Genomic DNA, 22,784 nt, shown 5'->3' with positions numbered 1-22,784 from the left:
AGCAGAGCACAAATCTGACAAATTACATCCTATATAATTAAAAATAAGTCACATACTAAAAGTATTTTCTAAAAAGGTAATTTATCTTCCATATCTTCCACTTAAATTATGTTGGTGCTTCAGGTTGGTACTAACACTGATTTATGTGAAACAGTTTAAGCAATTTTTTTAGATAACAGATGTTAGGTAGGAATAGTTTATTATGTACTAAATGTAAAAATATTCACACTGTTCTTTGAAATATATACTATTAATAAAACTTATGCTCAATACTTAAGGCAGAAAAATAAAGTCTAATATTTTTGGCAAATTTTTGTTTTTGGATTTCTGCATATTTCAGAAAATACTTACATTAATGTAAATTCATTACCATTTTACTCTTTTTTATTTTACAAAAGTTAGAAATATGAAGCTAATATTGAACATAAAAGTACAATACTCAACATGTTTGATCCTTAGGGAAATGCAAATTAAAACCATGAGATACTAGTACACACCTATTACAATGTCTAAAATAAAGAAATCTAACAATGTTAAGGGAAGTCAATGACACAGATCTACTGGAATTCTAAGTCACTATGGGAATGCAAAATGGTACAATCACTTTGCAAAACAGTTCAGTGGTTTCTTATAAAATTAACCATTCACTTACCATATCACCCAGCAAGTCCACTCTTAGTTTCCCAAGCAACATGAAAATATGTTTGCAAAAAAAGCTGTTCACGAATTTTTGTAACAAATGTTTATGGAAACTTTATTCATAATCACCAAAAACTGGTAACAACCCAAATATATCTCAACTGGGGGATGGATGAACCAACTGTGATATATATCCATACAACAGAATACTGATCAACAATAAAAAAAATTAATTACTCATGCATCAACAGCAGGAATGACTCAAATGCACTAGGATGAGTGAAAGAAGCCAGACTCAAAAGGCTACATACCGTGTGATTCAATTTATACGATATTCTGGAAGAGGCAAAAATAAGGAGACAGAAAAATATATCAGTATTTGCCAGAGGATAGGGGTAGGGGAGAGGCTGACTAAAAAATACACAGAAATTTTGGGGAGTGATAAGACTGTTCTATATCTTGATTGTAGTAGTGGGTTACAAAAATGTGTATGCTTATCCTTTTACATATACAATGTATGTATATACTAAGAGTATATACACTAAAAATAGTAAAGCTTATTGTATGTACATTATATCTCAATTTAAAATAATGAAAAAAGTCTGAAGTTAACAAAACGTATATCCCTTAAAGATGAAAAAAATAATGAAAATTTGAACTATCCATATGTATCTCTACACAAAATACGGGAAAATCTTAAGCTACTTTGCAAAATAAAATAAATCACTAGCAACCTATCTTCCTCCAAAAGATCAAAACTTTCTGACTAATAAATGAATAGATACAATACTAGAAATTTATTAAAGTTCTCTTTGATTATTTCCATTTTCTCAGTGAAATAGAAAGCAAGTAATCAGCTGAGCATGAGAAAGTAGGAGAAAATGGAGATTTATAGAAAGGAGAAAGTAAAAATATGTTGGGGAAAGATTGGCAAGCATAAAGCTGTAAGAAATTGAATAATAAATATTTTAGATTTTGAGGATCATACAATCTTTTTCATAATTACTCAACTTAGCTGTTATAGAGAGAAAATAGCCATAGCCCTTGGATAAAGGAATGGGTATGGCTATATTCCAATAAAATTTTAATTATAGTAACAGGCAGCAGGAACTGGTCTATGAGCTGAAAAATGGACCCCATCTAGATGAGTGGTAAAATGAAATAGACTAAAGAAATAAATTTCAGTAGGAATTAACGGCCCACTGAAAATTTAAAGTGCACCTAATTCAGCACAGCTTTCTGTTTTATTCTAGAGATGGAAAAAGTTACATTTTTCAAATGGGACTAGTAGTAGTTTAGTCACTCAGTTGTGTCTGACTCTGCGATCCCATGGACTGTAGCCTGCCAGGCTCCTCTGTTCATGGAATTCTCCAGTCAAGAAAACTGGAGTGGGTTGGCATTCCCTTCTCCAGGGGATCCCTACCCAGGAATCGAACTGGGTCTCCCACATTGCAGGCAGATTCTTCACCACTGCACGGGAAGTCCTAATATAAACAAACAAACACAATAGAACAACCTAGAAAGATCAGACAGGACTTTTACATCTCAAAGACAGAGAAATCTGAGCTTCCCCTAGAAGGCCTTGCTTAAGATTTTACCAAGCCAGCTTTTAATTTTTAACTGCATATGCATTAAAGAGCCCCCACAATATTTAGGACAAGATTTAATTTCTCCAGTTAACTAGGTACTTGCAAGTATGAGCTCCATTCCTTACATCTTTCTACAATGGAGCCATCTTGGTGTCTTTCAACTGAGCCCTGGGTATTTCTCGGTAAAAACCAAATCTGCCCCCACCAGTGCCTTTCCGCGGTAGGTATTTTCTCCATATGTTTCAACCAAGCCCTGGGTCCCCCTTCCAGTGTCTTTCCAATGGGAAAGACACAATACATTAAATTATAAGTTTTTGTACAACAAAAGAAATGATCAACAAAATGAAAAGGCCACTAATAATCACTAATCATCAGGGAAATGCAAATTAAAACCACAAAGAGGTATCACCACACACCTGTCAGAATGGATATTATCAAAGGACAAGATCTATCTAGTAAGTATTGGTGAGGATATGACAAAAAGGGAATTTCTGTGCACTGTTGGTGAGAATGTAAATTGGTACAGCTACTACAGTTACCTCGAGAAAGAGTATGAAGGTTCCTCAAAAAATTAAAATTAGAACTACAATATGACCCAGAAATTCTACTACTGGCTATCTTTCCAAAGGAAAGGAAAACACTAATATTTTTAAAAGATATATGCAACCCTACATTCACTGCAGCATTAATCGTAATAGCCAAGACAGTGAAGTAACCTAAGTGCCCATCCATAGATTACTGTAAAAAGAAGATTCCTAGATAGATACACTGGAGTATCACTTAGCCATTAAAAAAAAAAAAAAACAAAACCCTGCCAGAGTGAAATATGTCAGAGAAAGATAAATACTATATGATTTCACTTATACGTGGAATCTAAGAAACAGAAGAAATGAACAAACATAGTCAACAGATACAGAGTCACAGATAACAAAGAAAAAACAGGTGGCTGCCAGAGGGTGGCAGGGGTGGAGGATGAATTTAAAAGGTGAGGAAAATTAACAGGTACAAACTTCCAGTTACAAAATAAATGAGTCACAGGGATGAAATGTGTATGTGTGTAGTCAATACTAATGAAGTATCTTTGTACTTGCCAATGAAAGTGGTAAAAAAGGTACAACTTTTCAGTTATAAATATTAGGGATATAGGGGTACAACACGATTAATATAATTAACACTGCTATATGTTATACAAGAAAGGTGCTAGAAGAGTAAATGCTAAAAGTTCTCATCACAAGGAAAAACTTTTTGTTTTCCTTTTATTTTGTATCTATATGAGATGATAGATGCTCACTAAACACCGTCTTTATCATTTCATGATGTATGTATGTCAAATCATTATGGTGTACATCTTAAACTTATACAGGATTACATGTCAATTATATCTCAATTATACCCTGTTGGAAGTAAAAGATCGATCTATTGAACTCTATAAATATAATAACTTGAAAAAAATAAATTTCCCACCAAAGCTGTAATTCAGCAAAGCGAGTACTAACTACGAGAGAGCACAAGAGGTTCGAACCTAAGCAAAATAGTGATTTAAAAAAATGATGACAGGATTTACACTATGTAAAAAAAGTAATGAAGATATGAGGGAAACAAGGGATACTAAAAAGGAGGTAGAATCACTGGACTGTAGAAGCTATGTATTAATTGCTCAGCCGTGCCCAACAGGGATTGAACTTGGGTCCCCTGTATTGCAGGCGAATTGTTTACTGTCTGAGCCCCCACAGAAGCCCCAGACTGTAGGAGCTAGTGGAGACAAAAAAATTGTTGAAACTGAAGTACTAGAAGGCATGAGCAGGAGGTAATGCTTCAAAAATGAGAAACTGAAATCATGAGACTGAGGTTTAGTATTCAACGGTCTAAAACATGACTAACAGTAATGAAGAATGAATGACAAGATGGCCAACAAAGCAGAAGCCTAAGAATGAGTAGGACAGTCAAGGAATAAACTTAGACAGAGATCAGGAAACTTGCTCTAAAAGGGCAAATGGCAAATGTATTAAGTTTTGTGAGCAGAAAGGTAACATCAAGGACAGTGTATACATACTCACATAACAAGAGGGCAAAAAAAGTCCATATATTTTACTGCTGAAATTCAAAACAGAATGATGATGATGACAGAATGTAATTTTTCATCATGCAGATGTACTAATGAGAAGACTGGAAATCTTTTTTACATGAGAGGGTTGCATCTTGCTGAATTGGGATTCTAACCTAGTACTCCCTGTCATCAAAGTCAATTGCAAGTGTTTATTTGCTAATGCTAATTTGCAATGAAACTTTACAAGAATTCTTTGAAATTGTTTTGTCACAAAGGTAGGCACTGATATTCATGAAAATGTAATTTCAAGAATTATTCAACACTCGGAAGGGATACACAGAAATCTATTAGATTCTTTTCTTAATTATTTGTCTTTTTAACATACTATCACATCACAGATTAATTATTTCCAACTGAATATTAGGAAGAGTTACAATTTAATTAGTTTTGAAATATGGAGATTTCCTTTGCATTTGTAAAAAGGTTCAAAAACTGATCAGAGTGTAGCTTGAACTTGGAAAATATCTGCCCCATACTTGTGTGGGAACAGAGATTGCACTTCCTATAATTTGTAAAAACATGGTAAGTATATAAAGCAGCATTTTGTGATTCAACATTAACAGCTGTCAAAATGACTTTACCACAGTAGAAGCTTCACTGTAAGTACTGATTTCCCCTTGTAGGTTGAATTTTCACATCTTCAGCAAAAGCTAATTTTCCAAAGTCATTCTTCAATATTCAAATAATAGTGGTAGATAGTGGTCGTTCTCACAAAAAAAAAACTAACCTTGGCCCTACACACAAACACTTCCAATAAAACTTTACCAATTTTAAGATATTAAATAGTTGTACAGTACAAGAGTCAGGATATTCAGTTTCTATTCAAGACAAAACTTCCACCACCACCAGAGCAAATGAAGTTTGCTGTTGATCTACCAACTCAATGACACATAATATATTCAAATATTCTCCACAAAAGTCTGATCATATAATACAATGAATAGCCATAAGCTTTAAATGCTATGCTGCTACTGCTGCTGCTAAGTCGCTTCAGTCGTGTCTGACTCTGTGCGACCCCATAGACGGCAGCCCACCAGGCTCCCTCGTCCCTGGGATTCTCCAGGCAAGAATACTGGAGTGGGTTGCCATTTCCTTCTCCAATGCACGAAAGTGAAAAGTGAAAGTAAAGTTGCTCAGTCATGTCCGACTCTTCGCGACCCCATGGACTGCAGCCTACCAGGCTCCTCCGTCCATGCTATACATTTTCTCAAGTTTTGTAAATTAGGTCAACTAAACTTCTTTCTGCTCCACATATATTTTTCTCCACCATTACATATCTCTGTAACAACACGTCTTGGTGCAGTTCACACTGCACTTATATTGAAATATGTTTTCTCATGTACTTTTTTAAAAGAAGCTTTGAAATTTAATTTACATACCACACAGCCATTTAAAGTGTGTACAATTCCATTTAAAAAATATTCTTGACTATGTTGTTCCAGAGAGGCTAATTCTTTAGTCATTTGAAATCTGGCATTGTTTTCTTGAATACATAACAACTAAGTAGTATTGGAAACATCTGTCAACTTATCAAGAGTCAAGGAAATCATCTGAAATTATCTGCCTTGACTACTGACATTGCTTCATGCAAGGTTTTGTTTGAAAACCAAGCTTCTACAATAAAAGCTTAAAAAGTCTTGCTCCTTTACTTCCTTCCATTTAAATTATTAAACTTCATCTATATTTATTCTTCCTTTAAAATGTCTTTCAAAGTTATTTCATTAGACTGCTAATGTCCTGCTATATTAATGTTTTGTTCATTAGTTCAGACTCTCATCATCTACTAGAGTAAGACAGTGGGATCACTAATATATCGCATTACAAAAGCAATTTTTTCATTTCAGGAAAAAAGACTGGGATTTGTTTCAGAAGTTACTTTTCTGCAGTGGAAAAAATGTTTAATAGCTAATTAATTCATCTAAAACCCAAGCACTGCAAGAGACACCTGGAATAACAGGCAAGTTTGGTCTTGGAGTACAAAATGAAGCAGGGCAAAGGCTAACAGAGTTTTGCCAAGAGAACGCACTGCTCATAGCAAACACCCTCTTCCAACAACACAAGAGATGACTCTACACATGGACATCACCACGTGGTCAATATCGAAATCAGACTGATTATACTCTTTGCAGCCAAAGATGGAGAAGTTCTGTACAGGCAGCAAAAAAAAGACTGGGAGCTGACTGTGGCTCAGATCATGAACTCCTTATTGTAAAATTCGGGCTTAAATTGAAGAAAGCAGGGAGTACCACCACTAGACCATTCAGGTATGACCTAAATCAAATCCCTTATGATTATACAGTGGAAGTGACATATAGATTCAAGGGATTAGATCTAATATATAGGGTGCCTGAAGAACTATGGACGGAGGTTCGTAACACTGTACAGGAGGTGGTGATCAAAACCATCCCCAAGAAAAAGAAATGCAAAAAGGCAAAATGGTTGTTTGACGAGGCCTTACAAACAGCGAGAAAAGAAGAGAAACAAAAGGCAAAGGAAAAAAGGAAAGATATACCCACCTGAATGCAGAGTTCCAAAGAACAGCAAGGAGAGGTAAGAAAGCCTTCCTCAGTGATCAATGCAAAGAAATGGAAGAAATCAATAGAATGGGAAAGACCAGAGATCTCTTCAAGGAAATTAGAGATACCAAGGAACATTTCATGCAAAGATGGGTTCAATAAAGTACAGAAACAGTATGGATCTAACAGAAGCAGAAGATATTAAGAAGAGGTGGCAAGAATACATAGAAGAACTATACAGAAAAGATCTTCATGACCCAGATAACCACAATGGTGTGATCATTCACCTAGAGGCAGACATCCTGGAGTGCAAAGTCAAGTGGGCCTTAGGAAGCATCACTATGAACAAAGCTAGTGGAGGTGATGGAATTCCAGCTGAGCTTTTTCAAATCCTAAAAGATGATGCTGTGAAAGTGCTGCACTCAGCATGCCAGCAATCTTGGAAAACTCGGCAGTGGCCACAGAACTGGAAAAGGTCAGTTTTCATTCCAATCCCAAAGAAAGGCAATGCCAAAGAATGTTCAAACTACTGCACGATTGCACTCATTTCACACGCTAGCAAAATAATGCTCAAAATTCTCCAAGCTAGGCTTCAACAGTACAGGAACTTCCAGAAGTTCAAGCTGGATGTAGAAAAGGTAGAGGACCTAGAGATCAAATGGCCAACATCAGCTGGATCATACAAAAAGTAAAAGAATTTCAGAAAAACATCTACTTCTGCTTTATTGACTACACTAAAGGTTTTGACTGTGTGGATCACAACAAACTGGAAAATTCTTAAAGAGATGAGAATACCAGTCCACCTTATCTGCCTTCTGAGAAACCTGTATGGAAGTAAAGAAGCAACAGTTAGAACCGGATATGGAACAACAGACTGGTTCCAAACTGAGAAAGGAGTATATCAAGGCTGCATATTGTCACCTTGCTTATTTAATTTATATGCAGAGTACATCATGAGAAACGCTGGGCTGGATGAAGCACAAGCTGGAAATATCAATAACCTGAGATATACAGATAACAGTACCCTTATGGCAGAAAGCAAAGAGGAACTGAAGAGCCTCTTGATGAAAGTGAAAGAGGAGAGTGAAAAAGTTGGCTTAAAACTTAACATTCAGGGGCTGGCCATAGCTCAGCAGTTCCTTCGACTACAGAGTGATCAAATTACCCTCTCTCAGACTAGTTCAAGACCTGCGGGTGCTCTCCAGTCCTTAAAAAAAAAACAAACTTAACATTCAAAAAACAAAGATTATGGCATCCGGTCCCATCACTTCATGGCAAAACAGACGGGGAAACAATGGAAACTGACAGACTTTATTTTCCTGGGCTCCAAAATCACTGCAGATGGTGACTGCAGCCATGAAATTGAAAGATGCTTGATCCTTGGATGAAAAGCTATGACAAACCTAGACAGGATATTAAAAAAGTAGAGAGATTACTTTGTCAACAAAGGTCTGTACAGTCAAAACTATGGTGTTTCCAGTAGTCATGTATGGATGTGAGAGTTAACCATAAAGAAGGTGGAGTGCCGAAGAACTGATGCTTTCTTTTGAACTGTGGTGTTGCAGAAGACTCTTGAAAGTCCCTTGGACTGCAAGGAGATCCAACCAGTCAATCCTAAAGGAAATCAGTCCTGACTATTCATTGGAAGGACTGATGCTGAAGCTTCAATACTTTGGCCATCTGATGTGAAGAACTGACTCATTGGAAAAGACCCTTATGCTGCGCAAGACTGAAGGCAGGAGGAAAAGGGGACAACAGAGGATGAGATGGTAAGATGGCATCACCAACTCGATAGACACGAGTCTGAATGAGCTTCGGGAGATGGTGAAGGACAGGGAAGCCTGGCGTGCTGCAGTCCTAGGGGTCACAAAGAGTCAGAGATGACTGAGTAACTGAATAACAACAACAACAAAATACTGCTAAGCAAATAAATCAGGACTGTTACAGAGCAGTTTCAACTCCCAACTCATCACAGTTAATGATTTAATGCAAACTTTATACAAAATATTCAGGGACTTATTTACAGCTCAAGAACTGTCATCCAAAACATAAAACAATACAAATGCAATAGCTTAGAGATAGAAAATACCACATGAAATACAAGGGGAGAAATGACCCCAAAAGATATTATTTTGCTAAAAGAGTTTTTGCTATTGTCTATCTCTTGGAGGCAATCTTTTTAATATCAAAAAAAGCCTAGGTAACATTACTGAGCCACTGAGCAATTTCTCCCACTAAATAATAATCTAGAACTCTCAGTGACTAAGCAGAGCATCAAGCATTCTTTTGATAGGTGGTCACCACCACTCCCCACAACAATCATTCTCTTCTCCGCCCTTTCTTAGCTTCTCATCTCATTAACAGCAGCTCCTCAAGTGTCTCCTGGCCAGTCCCTAATATTTACGTCCATGGCTTTGACATAAGGAAATCTCCTGCATTTGTCAGGTTTGGACCCCAACATTTTAAAGTATCTTTCCGTTCCAGGTTCCATGAGTCCATTGTCCTTTTCCCCCAATTGTCATATAAAAAATAAAGCACGTTAAGAACAGGGATATTTTCTATAGGAATAAAGTTAGACCTTAAGACCCTCGAGTTTCAGCTGATCAGACTCCATGTCCCTCTCCTCTATCCAACTATAAAGAACTAAAAGCTAGATGAAGTAGGCAAGAATATATCCAACTGATTTTTAAGGATGAAGAGAGTATCTCAATTATATAAGCACAACAAGCCTATATAGAACACCATGTCATTCAAACAAGAGCAATAAATATGTCGCTTTTTGTGTTGATGATAATTTTTTCACAGCTGCATTTGTCTTTTTAATTTTTAAATAAATAATGTACAATCTGATCAATTCCCTAAGGTAATTAAGAGCTGACTGAATATATTTTTTGGAATAATGAAAAAAGCACACTGAAAGCATTAATTCTGTAAATATTTTTAGAAAGTAAAAGTTAAAATAGTTAATGAAATTTAGGTAAAGAAGAATCAATTAGACCTTGTAAAAGATTTTACAGAGGAATGAAAATATACCAGGATGGGGGGGAGAGACGGTCAATAAGCTTAATTTGTCTATCAGCTTTTTAACATAGCCAAGCAGGAAATAAAGAGTAAGAAGTACTTCTGTCAACAACTAATAAAGCAAACAGCTTAAAGGCAGCCCTGGGAGAAGCTGGATCTATCAGTAAAGTAACTACCTAGTACTACATTAGGATGACAGTCCTATGAATCCAGTTTTCATAACAGCATCATCTCCCTAAAAGATCTATAGAAGAGCAAAACAAATTACAAAATATGCAGAGGCTATTATTATTGTTGTGGCTGCTTTCAAAAAATATCAAGACACTTTCATAAAGTTCAGATGGGGGCTGAAAATGATGACACTTTAGGCATTTTTTTTAAAAAACAGAGACTCTTCAGATCAACAACAACTAAAGATCTTAAAAGTATCCAGAAAAATTAAAAATGAATGATCTTGATAAGCAAATTTACATTGCCCTAAATATTTTAAACCCAATTTCTTTGCCATGACTGAGTCCATATCAAATACTACATTTTGTCAGTTACTCTTTCACCAAAAGGGCCAAATAAAAAATATAATACTAAAATACATGAATTCTAAGCCTAAGTGTCATTCAAAGTCCATCAGTGAAACAAAAAACTTTATCAACAAATTTTTAAAATGTGTTGTCAGCCTATCCAGACATCTGAAACTTAATAAATTCAAGATCTGAAAGTCATGAATGTAGTCATCTAACATACACCCAACTGGGTTCTGGAACAGTAAGCAGTTGTTGTCCAAAGGCAGCTTCAAAACTGGAGAATCCTGAAGGTCTTCAAGTGCTTGACTTAAACGAAGTAATTAAGTATTCTTCCAAAAGAATATGATGTCAAAGGATTTGTAAAACATCGGATCCAGACTCAACTGTCTTAAAGCTTCATCTTCTGCAGAATGCAAAATAATTTGCAAAATAATTTGCAGGAAGGAGGCAGAGAAAAAGCCATACTAAGGAAAGGCAAATCAACAAGAGAAAGAGTAGAGAAACTTATCTTGTTCTAGACTAACCATATTGAAAATGGTTAAAAAAGAAAAAGCAAAACATCAAAAATGAGAAACTGCTGTCAGAAGTAACATTTAAAAAATTAGAAAGTTCTATATGTGAAGTTAAATTTTGGGAGACCTTTTTCAGCCCTTTTTCTAAAAATTAGTTCATCCTAAACTGCTCAAAGAAAAAGAGGCTCTAAAGCCCAGCAAAATTAATTTTCTTTGTTTCGCAGTAATATTCAGTGGTCTCCAAATTTTGCCTACTTCTCATAAACTGGGTGAAAACTGAAGTAATACTATATTTCATGAAGCTTAACAATGTTGTTTTATTTGTTTAAAGTGATTTTTAATACTAAAAGTATACCTGATTAATAAATGTGCAATTATCTAAGCTATAATTTCTCATATTAGTTATACATAGTTAACAAAAAAGTAACACACTTGTCAAATTTCTAGTTTTCTTCACAAAACAGTAACGTTCCTCCAACATGGCAGTTATATGCACTGCTTTTTTATAATGCTTACAGGATAAATTTGACACCCCTTTGCTCGGCATTCAGGCTTAACAACATAATTCAAAAATCACGCTTTCTAGTCTACCCCTTTCTGCTCTACTCAGAATGGCCCTTTACATGTTATTCATCTTGCCTTTGTTCTTACTCCTACATCCACAGACTTTTCTCATTCAGACATACCCAACTGCCTTGATGCAAGCCGTAAGGCTAGGCCCAGGAATGGCTCTTCTCCAAATTAAAACCTCCATGTTTGAAACCAAAGTTTTTGTGAACTAAAAATCTTCCTGGTGCTTGATTTACTCTTTCAATAGCATAGCAGTTACAAGCAAGAACTCTGAAGACTGAACTATGTCATTAACTGAACTATGTATACACTAGGGCAGATTTCTTAATCATCTTAACCTATATTTCCTTATCTATTTTTTAAAAAAGGAATAGTACCCTCTTCACAGAACTGCTCTGATGATAAAGCAAGATAATTTATGTACTGTGTTTAATACAGTGTTTGGCAGAAAACAGGTACTCAATAAATCTGACAGTATTATTAGGTTTATGATAATGATGACTTTTAGGAATTTCTAGCTTTTTAACTATCTTAAAGTACCTCCTTCTCCTGATTCTTTTAAACTAGTAAATCTCACACACTGCTTCTCCTGTTATCCAGCATCTGCAATGATCCTAGTGGCTTCTTGTCTGCGTGATTTTTAACTTGCTGTTCTGTGTTTCCAAATTATCTGTTTATCTGTCTACCTATCCTTCCCTAACAATTCCCAACTTCAGTACATCCCAGATCTTTTTTCCCCAGTCCTAGCTACCATCATGCTTCTGCTTCACAGTTCCTGTGATGACACTTGACTCACACGTAACACATGAACTCAATTTAACTCACAGGGCCAACAATCTAAATCCTCATTGGTCTATTTCAACCAAACTCCTAAAGGACATGTTGTCTCTACTATTTGCATGCATGTGTGCTAAGTTGCTTCAGTCGTGTCTGACTCTGTGCGACCCCAGGCTCCTCTGTCCATGGGATTCTCCAGGCAAGAATACTGGAGTGGGCTGCCATGCCCTCCTCTGGGGGATCTTCCCAACCCAGGGATCAAACCTGCTTCTCTTACATCTCCTGCATTGGCAGGCGGGTACTATTTGCATAGCATATGTCAAATTGTGAGTCATGTGATTCACATGTTCATCCATTCAATAATTACACATAAATAAGAATGAGGCTACTTCAAGAGATTCCCAATTTATTAAACTACAAACTTGTCAAAACAAATGGTAAACATTTTTCTTTTAACTACACTATTTTTCTTTTAACTACAGACACTATAAAATTGACAAAGAACATTTTATATGGATTTGAGGGGAAGAACACTCACACACACAAAATGCATATAATTAACTGAAAACGACACAACTTTCATTATAAATCCTCTGATTCTTTATATTTCAGTTCTAAGGTATGTTTAAATGGAGTTAACTTTCTGGATGACTTCTCCTATCCCCCCAAACAAAATACTTTAAAAAACTTATGGTATAGTTTTTATACATATATGCATATGTGCATGTGTATGATTTTTTTATATTCTGAGATATTTTGTTAAATAAATAGTCTTAAAACTTTTATGTTTTACATTATCATATCGTTTAATATGAATTATTAACAGTTTTGCAAAGAAAAAAAAATCTGGCTTCTGAAAACTTTGTTAGATCAGAGAATGTCAGTAACAGCAATCTGTACTTCCCTGCTTAATCTTTCTTGGCAAGCTCTGTCTGCCCTAGTGCTGTCTGGCTTCAGCAATCACAATGCCAGGAGCTCATACTGTATGCAACCTTTTCAGTATCCCAAACGGTATTCAGTACCTTCTTTGCCACAAATAACGAGTTTAACTAGGTCTGTAACATTTTCTTTTAATAAACTTCTCTATTATGCTAATAAACGGTAAGTTAAGTCTTCAAAATAATGAGAGGTAAATTTTTGTCAATAATTGAACCATACTGAAGGAAATACAAAGTGCTGAACAAACTTAGTCAAGGGTGAATCAACATGCTCTCTGACTCCACCTCACTAGCCCAACTGGTTTTAAAAATAATAATAATATTGTCATTCAGCTATTTAATATGGTTGTGAATAAAAGTCATACTCAAGAGGAGAAGAAGATCAATGCATGTTTTCAGATATTAAGAATGCCAACTTAGAAGACTGATTTTCCAGTGTTTCTTGCTACATTTGTATCTACAGAACTGCATACATTCAAGATCTAAACCCTTAAAAAAGAATTTTGTGAGAAAAGAAACCTAATAAATATGTATAATTCTAAATGATTTGGTTTATTTTCAAAATTCCTTTTATTTTGGGAAGAAAATCACTTTATAAAAACTTACCCAAATATATAAATTATTTTATAACATTTTTACTAATAAAATAAAAAACATTATGAAAATTGCCACAACTATAGAAAATAGCCATAATTTGCTGTAATAGTCAGAATATTAGAATAAGTATTCTGTGGCTAACTACTTGAAGGAATTCAGAAAATTAATATAAAATTAAAGTTCTTTACTCTTCAAACCCCCAGACCCTACTCATGGCAATAAAACGGAATTTCCTTAGACTAAAATGGTGACAAAGTGATGAGAGAAAGAACACATGCATTAGAAAATGCAAAGGAAAAAGCACCTTAGATACAGGCACCTGATCACAAGGTAAATCCCCCAGTGATGAATGTTTACCTTTGGTGTATACCTTACCAGTAATTCTGACCCTAACCAAAACAATCATCAGGATTATTATCTTCAACCTTGGCTTCAAATCCTCACCTTATCTCCCATATCCACAAAATCTATAATATACTCCCCAAAGATATAAATCTCCCATAATTGCCAAAATTAGCAGTCCCAAGGATATCTGACTTTTGACAGTTTCAGTGCCTTAGGCTAAAAGAACAGAGCTTCAATCAAATGTTCAGGGATCAGCGTTGGTACTCTGCCCTAAAATGGTATTTCTCATAGGCCAGTTCAAATTTAGCACACAATCAAGTAATAATAACCTGTCCAGGCTGAGTTTAAATTTTTTTCAGTCTGAAAACAAACCAAGTTAGGTTTCTGGGTTTTAAAAGCCACAGAAGATTTCTTAATTGGTAACAAGAGCAAACAAGCAGGTAATGATTTTTAACCATCTTGCAAATGGAACAGACATAGGTTTAGAGGCTAGCAGACTGGAGGTGACAGTATAAAGAGATCCAAAAGGATGGGGGAGGCTCTAAGGAAAACAAAGCCTGTAAGAACTGGTAGTTGTTCTCGCCACACAACCTTTAAGGTTCAGCAGATAGGTGACATTACTTTCTTGACAATCTAAAAATGGATAAACAATATATGCAAAAGCTTTTTTACTGCTAACTATTTCAATGCATTCTTCTAAATAAAGACCTACAGAGAAAGTCTTGACATTGGAAAACTTTAGGCACAATCCCCTCCAAAAATAAAAGTCCTTTAAAATATGAAATAAAGAACTCTAAGAACAAAATAATAAATAATGGAGAATATCTATGTTGTTTTATACATATATTTCCAGATCAGTACAGCTTATAAGTAACCTGGTAACAGGACAAAAATATCTTACTATCTTCAGAAACAGTGTACACAAAAAGAATCAAGAACGATGAAATAAAGGAACATTTATTTCCTTTATATCAGTTCCACTTGGGGGTGAGGGGTGGTGATAATGAAGCAAAATTGCATTTCTCTTCAAAAGAAACTTCTCTGTTAAAGAACCATAGTGACTGGTTTGACTGGTTCCACTCAATTCCCTGTAGTCTCTGTACCTTGGAATGCTTCCCAGGTGGCTCAGATGGTAAAGTGTCTGCCTGCAATGTGGGAGACCGGGGTTCGATCCCTGGGTCAGGAAGATCCCCTGGAGAAGGAAATGGCAACCCACTCCAGTACTCTTGCCTGGAAAATTCCATGGACGGAGGGAGCCTGGTAGGCTACAGTCCACGGGGTCACAAAGAGTCGGACATGACTGAGTGACTTCACTTCTTTTTTGTACCTTGAGAACTCTGGCCTTTGCTTTCACCCCTTTTAGGTGTTACTAAACCCACAGGAAGGCTAAGAAGGCTAAGCCATAACTGGCTTAGTGATAGAGCAAGAAAAATTCCCAAAGGCCAAACAACATCATTCTGCTTCTGGTCATTCTTCACAGTTAGTGATTTCACATGCGTGCTCTGGAGTTGCAGAAACCTGAGCTGGAATCTTGGCTCCACCATATACTAGATTATATAAATTTAGGAAAGCTTCTTAACTTCTGTGTGCATCCTACTGCTTCTTCATCTAAAAAAACGGGAATGGTAATAATAGCACCTCCCTTTCAAGATTAGTATGAAGATTAAATGAGACATTTAACAAACATTTAGCACAATGTCTAGTCTTAGTAAATTCTCAATAAACATGAACTACCCAACATAACCTGTTGAAATTCAAGATAGCCCATGGCCCAGCACAATTATTTTTCCAAACTGGTATCACTATATTGTGACCAGCACTGTAAAAAAGAACTTGCTACTAGAACAGAATAGAAAATAATAGGGTGTAATAAGGTTAAGTAGTGTTTTGAAAATCTTTTTTTCCGACTCAAACACATTCTCTCAACTGAGCCTCCCAGTTTTTCTTTATTGCCTTTACTATGTAGTCTTCAAAAGCAGCATATCTGGCTCTTCTTTAGGGTACAACAGCATTTTGTACAAAACTCTACAACACTTATACAGTGAGCTTTACATGTGTGTCTCTCACATTAGAATGTAAACTCCAACATTACTATCAGAGAAACGCAAATCAAAATTACAATGAGGTATTGACGAGTGCCTCACACTCGTCAAAATGGCCATCATCAACAAATCTACAAACAATAAGTGCTGGAGAGGGTGTGGAGCAAAGAGAACCCTCCTACACTGCTGGTGGGAATGTAAATGGGTATAGCCACTATGGACAACAGTATGGAGGTTCCTTCAAAAACAGAACTACCATATGACCCAACAATTCCACTCCTAGAGAAAAATCATAACTTTTTGTTTTAGTTTTTATAAACCAAAACTAGAGAAAAACCATAATTCGAAAAGATACATGCAAGCCAATGTTCAATGCAGCACTATTTACAATAGTTGGAACATGGAAGCAATACTCAATGTCCACCAACAGAAGAATGGATAAAGATGTGGCACATATAGACAGTGGGATATTACTCAGCCATAAAAAAGAACAAAATAATGTCATTTGCAGCAACATGAATAGACCTAGAGATTATTATACTGAGTGAAGCCAGATAAAAAGACAAATATCATAATGAACTTATTTACAAAACAGGAATCACAGATAACAATCTTATGGTTAACAGGGGATAAGGGAGGGCAAGGATAAATTGGGAGACTGGGAATGACATAAACATACTACTATATAAAAAATACATGGCTAATAACAATCTACTGTATAGCACAGGGAACTCTACTCAATACTTGGTAATAGCCTATAATGGGAAAAGAATCTAAAAAAACAGTGGATGTATGTATATGCATAGCTGATTCACTTTGCTGTACACTTTAAACTAACACAAAATGGTAACTAAACTAAACTCTAGTGAAAATTGAAAAAAGAATGCAAACTCCACAGAAGCTACCTTTTATTATCCTCTATTTCTAGTGTCTGAAAAACACTGCCAGCTCAATAAATGTTTGTTGAATGAATCATTAAATCATTAAAATCTAATAGGCATTAAAAACATATAAAAATACTCAACTGTTTTCATTTATCATTATCTGATTGGGTTTTATTATTGTATAAAATTTTAATTTAGCCATATAAGTCACACACACACACACACACACAATATCAATAAAGCTGTTCTTCCTCCCAAGTGCCTTATATACTTCCTTCCATCTGGAAATGGTGAATGATGTTTACTTAAGAAACTGAAATGAGTTGTGTGCATAATGATCTTTGAAAAGTAGAACATCAAAGCATAAAAATGTGCCGCACAGGGAACCAGCCACATTTATGTTTGTTAGGGGCAAATAAAGTTAAGGAAAGTTACTAGGCGGAAAAGCTTGCTTCTTCTATATGATAAACTGTCCAAGGATCCCCTTTCACAGGGACTGCAGGTACCATGAGAACACATCTAAGTAACAACACTGGGCAGGTAGCTGCTTGACTTCTTCATATGGAGGTATATGAGGAACTTAAGTATTTTCAATATTTAAATATTATCACTATCATTTTTCAATTCTACTTAAATGTAAGAACCAAAGTTATATAAATTTACAAACTCTTTCACTCCATCACAAAAAGGCAAAATACTGGAAATAAATTATAAAGAAACACTTTTATTGTGCTTACAGATGTCAAAAGCTGACAATTTACTAAATTAAGGTCACATATAAAATTTGGCTTTACATTTGTTTAAAAAAAAAAAGAATAAATGCAAATAAACATTTGCTCTAAAATGAAGCTCAACTTTTAAAGGTATGGGTTCTTTTATGGTAATCTTCCAAAATATGTTTCTAAATCTTTAACAACTTGAATGAAAAACTGGAAGTTTCCAATTTATAAGATTATAACTCTATTGATATAGTAAGCTATATACACAAAATAGGGGTGGGGGGAGTGTTATCACTATTTAAGACTGAGCCATTTTGCTTCCTCCCCACTAATTATCGCAAATGATAATTTTACCTATTCTAACCTGTTAAACATCTAAGGAAACAACTATTTCACAAAAACTTCCTTCCTTCCTTCCCTTTGTCACTTTAAACATATCTTAAGTTATTATGAAACTTTACTTCAAAGTAACTTGTTAGGCTAAAACAGTAAGCCAAGTCTTAACAGTTAACATTGATTTACTGAAGAAAGAAAAAAGATGAGCTGTGATAAATACTCTTAAACAAAATTACCAAAGAGGCAACAAGTTGTTGCTACTTATTAAAAATTCTTCCCTATATTTGAAATGGTAATTTTAATGACCCTAGTAAGGGTGGCAACACTCACCAGTATGAATCTTCTCATGTCTCTGTAGCAGGTACTTCTGTATGAAACGCATGTCACATTGACTACATTGAAATGGTTTTTCACCTTAAAATAATTTCACATCCACAAATTAGTTACTGAATAAAACACAGTTTAGAGTTAACTATTTCTGAGGAAAGAGAAATCTTAGAGGCCCAAATTCTGAAAAATTGCAAATTATGCATACAAAGGTTTTATACTATTCATTAACAGAATTTTATTTCCTCTCAATTCCCCCCCCAAGATTGAAAAACTCACATTCTCACAACCATACAAAAATGAGACTGAATATGATCTATATTCTTCAAGGGAAAGAACAAGTAAATAAATAAAACAATTTACAAAAGAATTTAAAACTCGTGAGGCTAGAAAGCCCTCCACAGGTTACCAAGTGTCTTAAACAGCTTTGCTCTCTCTGTGGAGGAAGATCCACCTACCTTGTTCTCCCTGGCTAACCACCACTTTATGCCTTTTCACTTTCTTCTCTAGAACGTTCAAAACTTTCTAAACATCCCCCTTTAAAAAAAATAATCCTGTCTCTTCAAACATTCCCTCTCTGTTGGAGCCTTTCCTTTCATAGTCCAACCTATGTCTCAAATTCTTCACCCACCCATTTGTCCTTTAACCCTTATACTCTGCTTTCTTAAAAGATAATAGTGATCTCCTTGCTATTTATTCTAATGATCTGTTCTCAGTTCTCTCTCCTGCTCTTGCTCTCTCTCTCTCTCTCCCCACACCTCGCCCCCAAAAGGTTGTACAGTTATTGATCAGACCCTCCTTGGAATTCTCTCTTTTGGTTTCTGGGTGTATTTTACCAGTTCATCAAATCTACCTTATTATTTATTACTCTGTCTCCTTCCCCACCCTTTAACTCAACATATATGTCTAGTGATATTTCCCCAAAGATCTGTGATAGGTCTTTTGCTCTGATCTCCACAACTTTATACTTTATGGCCTAAGTTTTTATATTTGATTCCAAATTCACATTTCAAATTCCATCTGGACATCTTATACAGAAAAACAAATGTTGACAGGCTTTTAATGGTTCATTCTTTAACTGTTTCTCTGGTTAGAAAGAATACATTAAGCCAAATAAAGTGTTCAACTAAGCTAATTAATTTTGTACATCCATGCTAATTGTTTTCTCATTTAAAGTTTTTCTTGGTTTCCTTGTGACATCCTGGCCTATGAAATCTCTGATTTGAAATGCCAGGTTAACTACAGTCTTAGGAATGAATGACATTTACAAGAAGATGAAAATAGCAAAGATAATAATTTTAATGGCCATAAGCCCACTTTAATTCAAGAAATACCTGTATGAATGAAGACATGTCTCTGTAAGTGATAGTTCGTTCTAAAGGCAGCATTGCAGTGCTCACAAACGTGAGATTTAGGGGTTTTCAAACCAAGTGATCCATCCTCATTTATTGTAAGGATCTAGTTTAAAAAAAAAAGGCAAAACAAAAGAAAGAAATTTTTAAAATGTAATACTAATTATAAAAAAGATAATGTCTTTTAATGCAAACAGTGGTCACCAGAGATTATGAAGTATTTTTTTCCTAGATAATCTTGAGAGGACTACTGGAATAATTTTATCATAATTTGAAGAAAGTATAATGTGACTAAAGAGTGGGTAAAAATTACTAATAAAACCTTGGAAGCTGGTTAAGTAAAATTTTAGCATTGTGTCCTCTCCTCTCCAAAGCTGATGTCTAATAGAGTCCCTAAGTGTTCTCTGTTAGGATGAGTATAGCTTTATTTTCAATTTTAAAACATCACATATGCAGTACAAGTCTTATGTTCTAGACATGGTATAAATATCAATCAGATAGGAATGGTTAAATAAATCATGAAAAATGAATACAACTTAATATTACATGGTTGTGAAATAAAATGAGAAAGCTCTTTCTATACTTATATAGAAAGAGCTCCAGGATTTATTCTTAAGTAAAAAAAAAAAAAAAAAAGCAGGGTTTAGAATCTAGTATATAATTTTGTTAAGTTTGAATATAAGATAACACATACAGCAATATATATTTGTTTGCATATGCACAAAAGCTATTTGAGAAGGATGTACATAAATGTATATAACTTTGGTCATCATGGCTCAGGAACTTGGCAGAAGATATGGTAGGAGAGAGACTTTACACTAAACATACTTTAAAGTATTTTTCTGAACCACACAAATGCTTACCTATTACATTTTCCTTTTTCTTTTTCCTTAAAGAAGCAAAAAGGAAAACTGTTTTTAAGTCATCCTAGAATACGATTTGGAGTCAGAATGGTTCTGTTAAGGACCTCTAAGGTTATTCTAGGACTACCAAACTATTGTTAAGCATATTCCTTAATAAATTAGAGGGGTATGGGGGAAGGAAGGCAGGTGACAAAGACATCAACCTTATCTGCCTGTGCTCCTGAGGCTGACAGTATCTTGGGCAGTGTCTAAACAGTGCCAGAGAGAAGTTCACTTTTGGGGTTCATGTCTTCCAGTTTAACAACCATTTGGTCAACATACAACATTTAAACTACCTCTCTCACCAGCCACGTGGCAGAGTAAAAATAACAAATAATCCCTTTTTTCATTATTGAAGAGAGAAGATGACAAAACATGATGTGAACATAAGAAGCGAAGAAAACTAGGAGGTAAGGTCAGGAGGAATATGGCAAGTAAGAAGGAAACAGTAGTGGAGGTGGAAGCACAGAGAGTAGAAGCCAAGAAACTGTGTCACACACAGAATACAGAAATCTAACGGACATCTTAAGAAATACAAAGGCCTGTGGAAAATGATTAGGGCCTGTAAATACACAGCTATGACCCCCGTCCCAAAACTTACAGGGATTAGATAAGGAAAAAGGGCTTTAGTTTAAAAAAAAAAAAAAATTTTTTTTAGTTTAAATTCAGGAACACATTTCAGACTATACTGTATGTAAATCAATGGTAATTATTATGCTAATTAACAGGGCATGTGGGTTCTGGGCAAACTGCCAACGTGGTCAACAATGCTTCAAAGTCTATGCACCAAAGTCACAGAGGGAAACATTTGGCAGGAGAATGCAAGTGGGTGTCACAGCTTCCTGAAGAGTCAGTGAGAACGGAAAGTTTCATCTCTGGTCAGTCTAAAATTTTTTCATCCCCTCCAAGTCACAAAATAATATTCAAGTTAACATTGTGTAAAACAAACAAACAAAAAAAACACAAAATCTTTTAAAACATGACTTAAAATATTCCTAACATAAAACCAGTAACAAAAAGATGTTAAACATTTTATACAAAACAGAATAAAAACAGGATAGCACCAGGTATTTTTTTCTCATATGTTGATAACAGATAAGATCCAAGTGTCAAAAAAAATGGCAGTTCAATAGCTTTCTGTGGCATAGCAAACTACACGGAAAGGCTCTGTAAGGAACAAATTTGGCCCAAGTTACTTAATGTGAAACGGATATAATCCTTGACTGTACAAAATCTTTTTATGAAGAGTTAAGGAGTTCTAGGTCATTGTTTTCTCACTGGAGGTAATACTGCCTTTCACTGTGGACTCCAAGTCTTAATTCAAGGTGGATTTTATGGATGAAAGAGCAAACACTTACTTGTGAATAAGGAGACTGAAAAAAATCAAGCATATTTATAAGTTCAATGGCAAAAAAAATCAAATTGGTGAACATTTTACATTGAATTTTATATTATTTTCTTCTTTTCTTAGGCCAGGGGAATACACATCTTTGTATAAAAGACACAGAAGAAAATTATCTTGCCATAGAAGAGCACCACTGGCTCTTCCAACTTGTAATCTGTTTTTACATATAACCGACATATTTTGCCTGTTTTATTCACCACTATAACCCCAATACCCAAATTGTACATAGTGAGACTAGTGCCTACTGATAATGGCAACCTACTACCCTTACCAAACATCCTCACAGGTTACCACTTCTATTCGTAAGTTTCTGCAAATTCACTCAGGAGCACCATAGAAAAAGGTGTGTAAAGAATGGGTATGTAAACAAAGTTTCTTGGTGGAAGAGAAATGGCTCTTAACGCGGGTAAAATTATCTTCCTTGGTATAGACTTGGTTTCTTTTCCTGTCCACACCCTTTCCAGATCTTTTAGTAAAATGTGATCTACCAGTTAAGTGTATTTGCCTTAGAGATTAGTTGTCTTACTTGCTAATAGTACCATAAAATATTTTTGCTTTTCTTTTTCCTTCAGCATATGAACACTATTACAACTGAAGCATTTGAAATTCCAAGTTTAAACCCTAAAGTGTCTGCAAGACAAGACATGATTTGTCTTGACTCCTGTCACTGCAACTTTTGGAGAAA

At 35.2% G+C, this 22,784-nt stretch overlaps 1 protein-coding gene across 22 annotated transcripts in view; it reads right to left on the bottom strand.

The window, feature by feature from the left end:
* Nucleotides 1-22,784, bottom strand: part of ZNF148 (zinc finger protein 148) — a 135,391-nt gene that overhangs the window by 22,715 nt on the left and 89,892 nt on the right. For all 22 annotated transcript variants that reach the window (XM_081571691.1, XM_081571694.1, XM_081571685.1 and 19 more), the window contains 2 exons: nucleotides 19,775-19,898; nucleotides 18,444-18,527 (listed from right to left, as the gene is read on the bottom strand). In XM_081571691.1, the coding sequence (XP_081427817.1) occupies nucleotides 18,444-18,527; nucleotides 19,775-19,898 (208 nt within the window). The remainder of the gene's footprint in view (nucleotides 1-18,443; nucleotides 18,528-19,774; nucleotides 19,899-22,784) is intronic.

This window comes from Giraffa tippelskirchi, chromosome 2, assembly GCF_054371585.1.
Source record: "Giraffa tippelskirchi isolate mGirTip1 chromosome 2, T2T-mGirTip1v1.2.pri, whole genome shotgun sequence".
Lineage (NCBI taxonomy): Eukaryota > Metazoa > Chordata > Mammalia > Artiodactyla > Giraffidae > Giraffa > Giraffa tippelskirchi.
The sequence above is the reverse complement of the archived record's forward strand: the minus strand, read 5'-3'. Positions and strand labels throughout refer to the sequence as shown.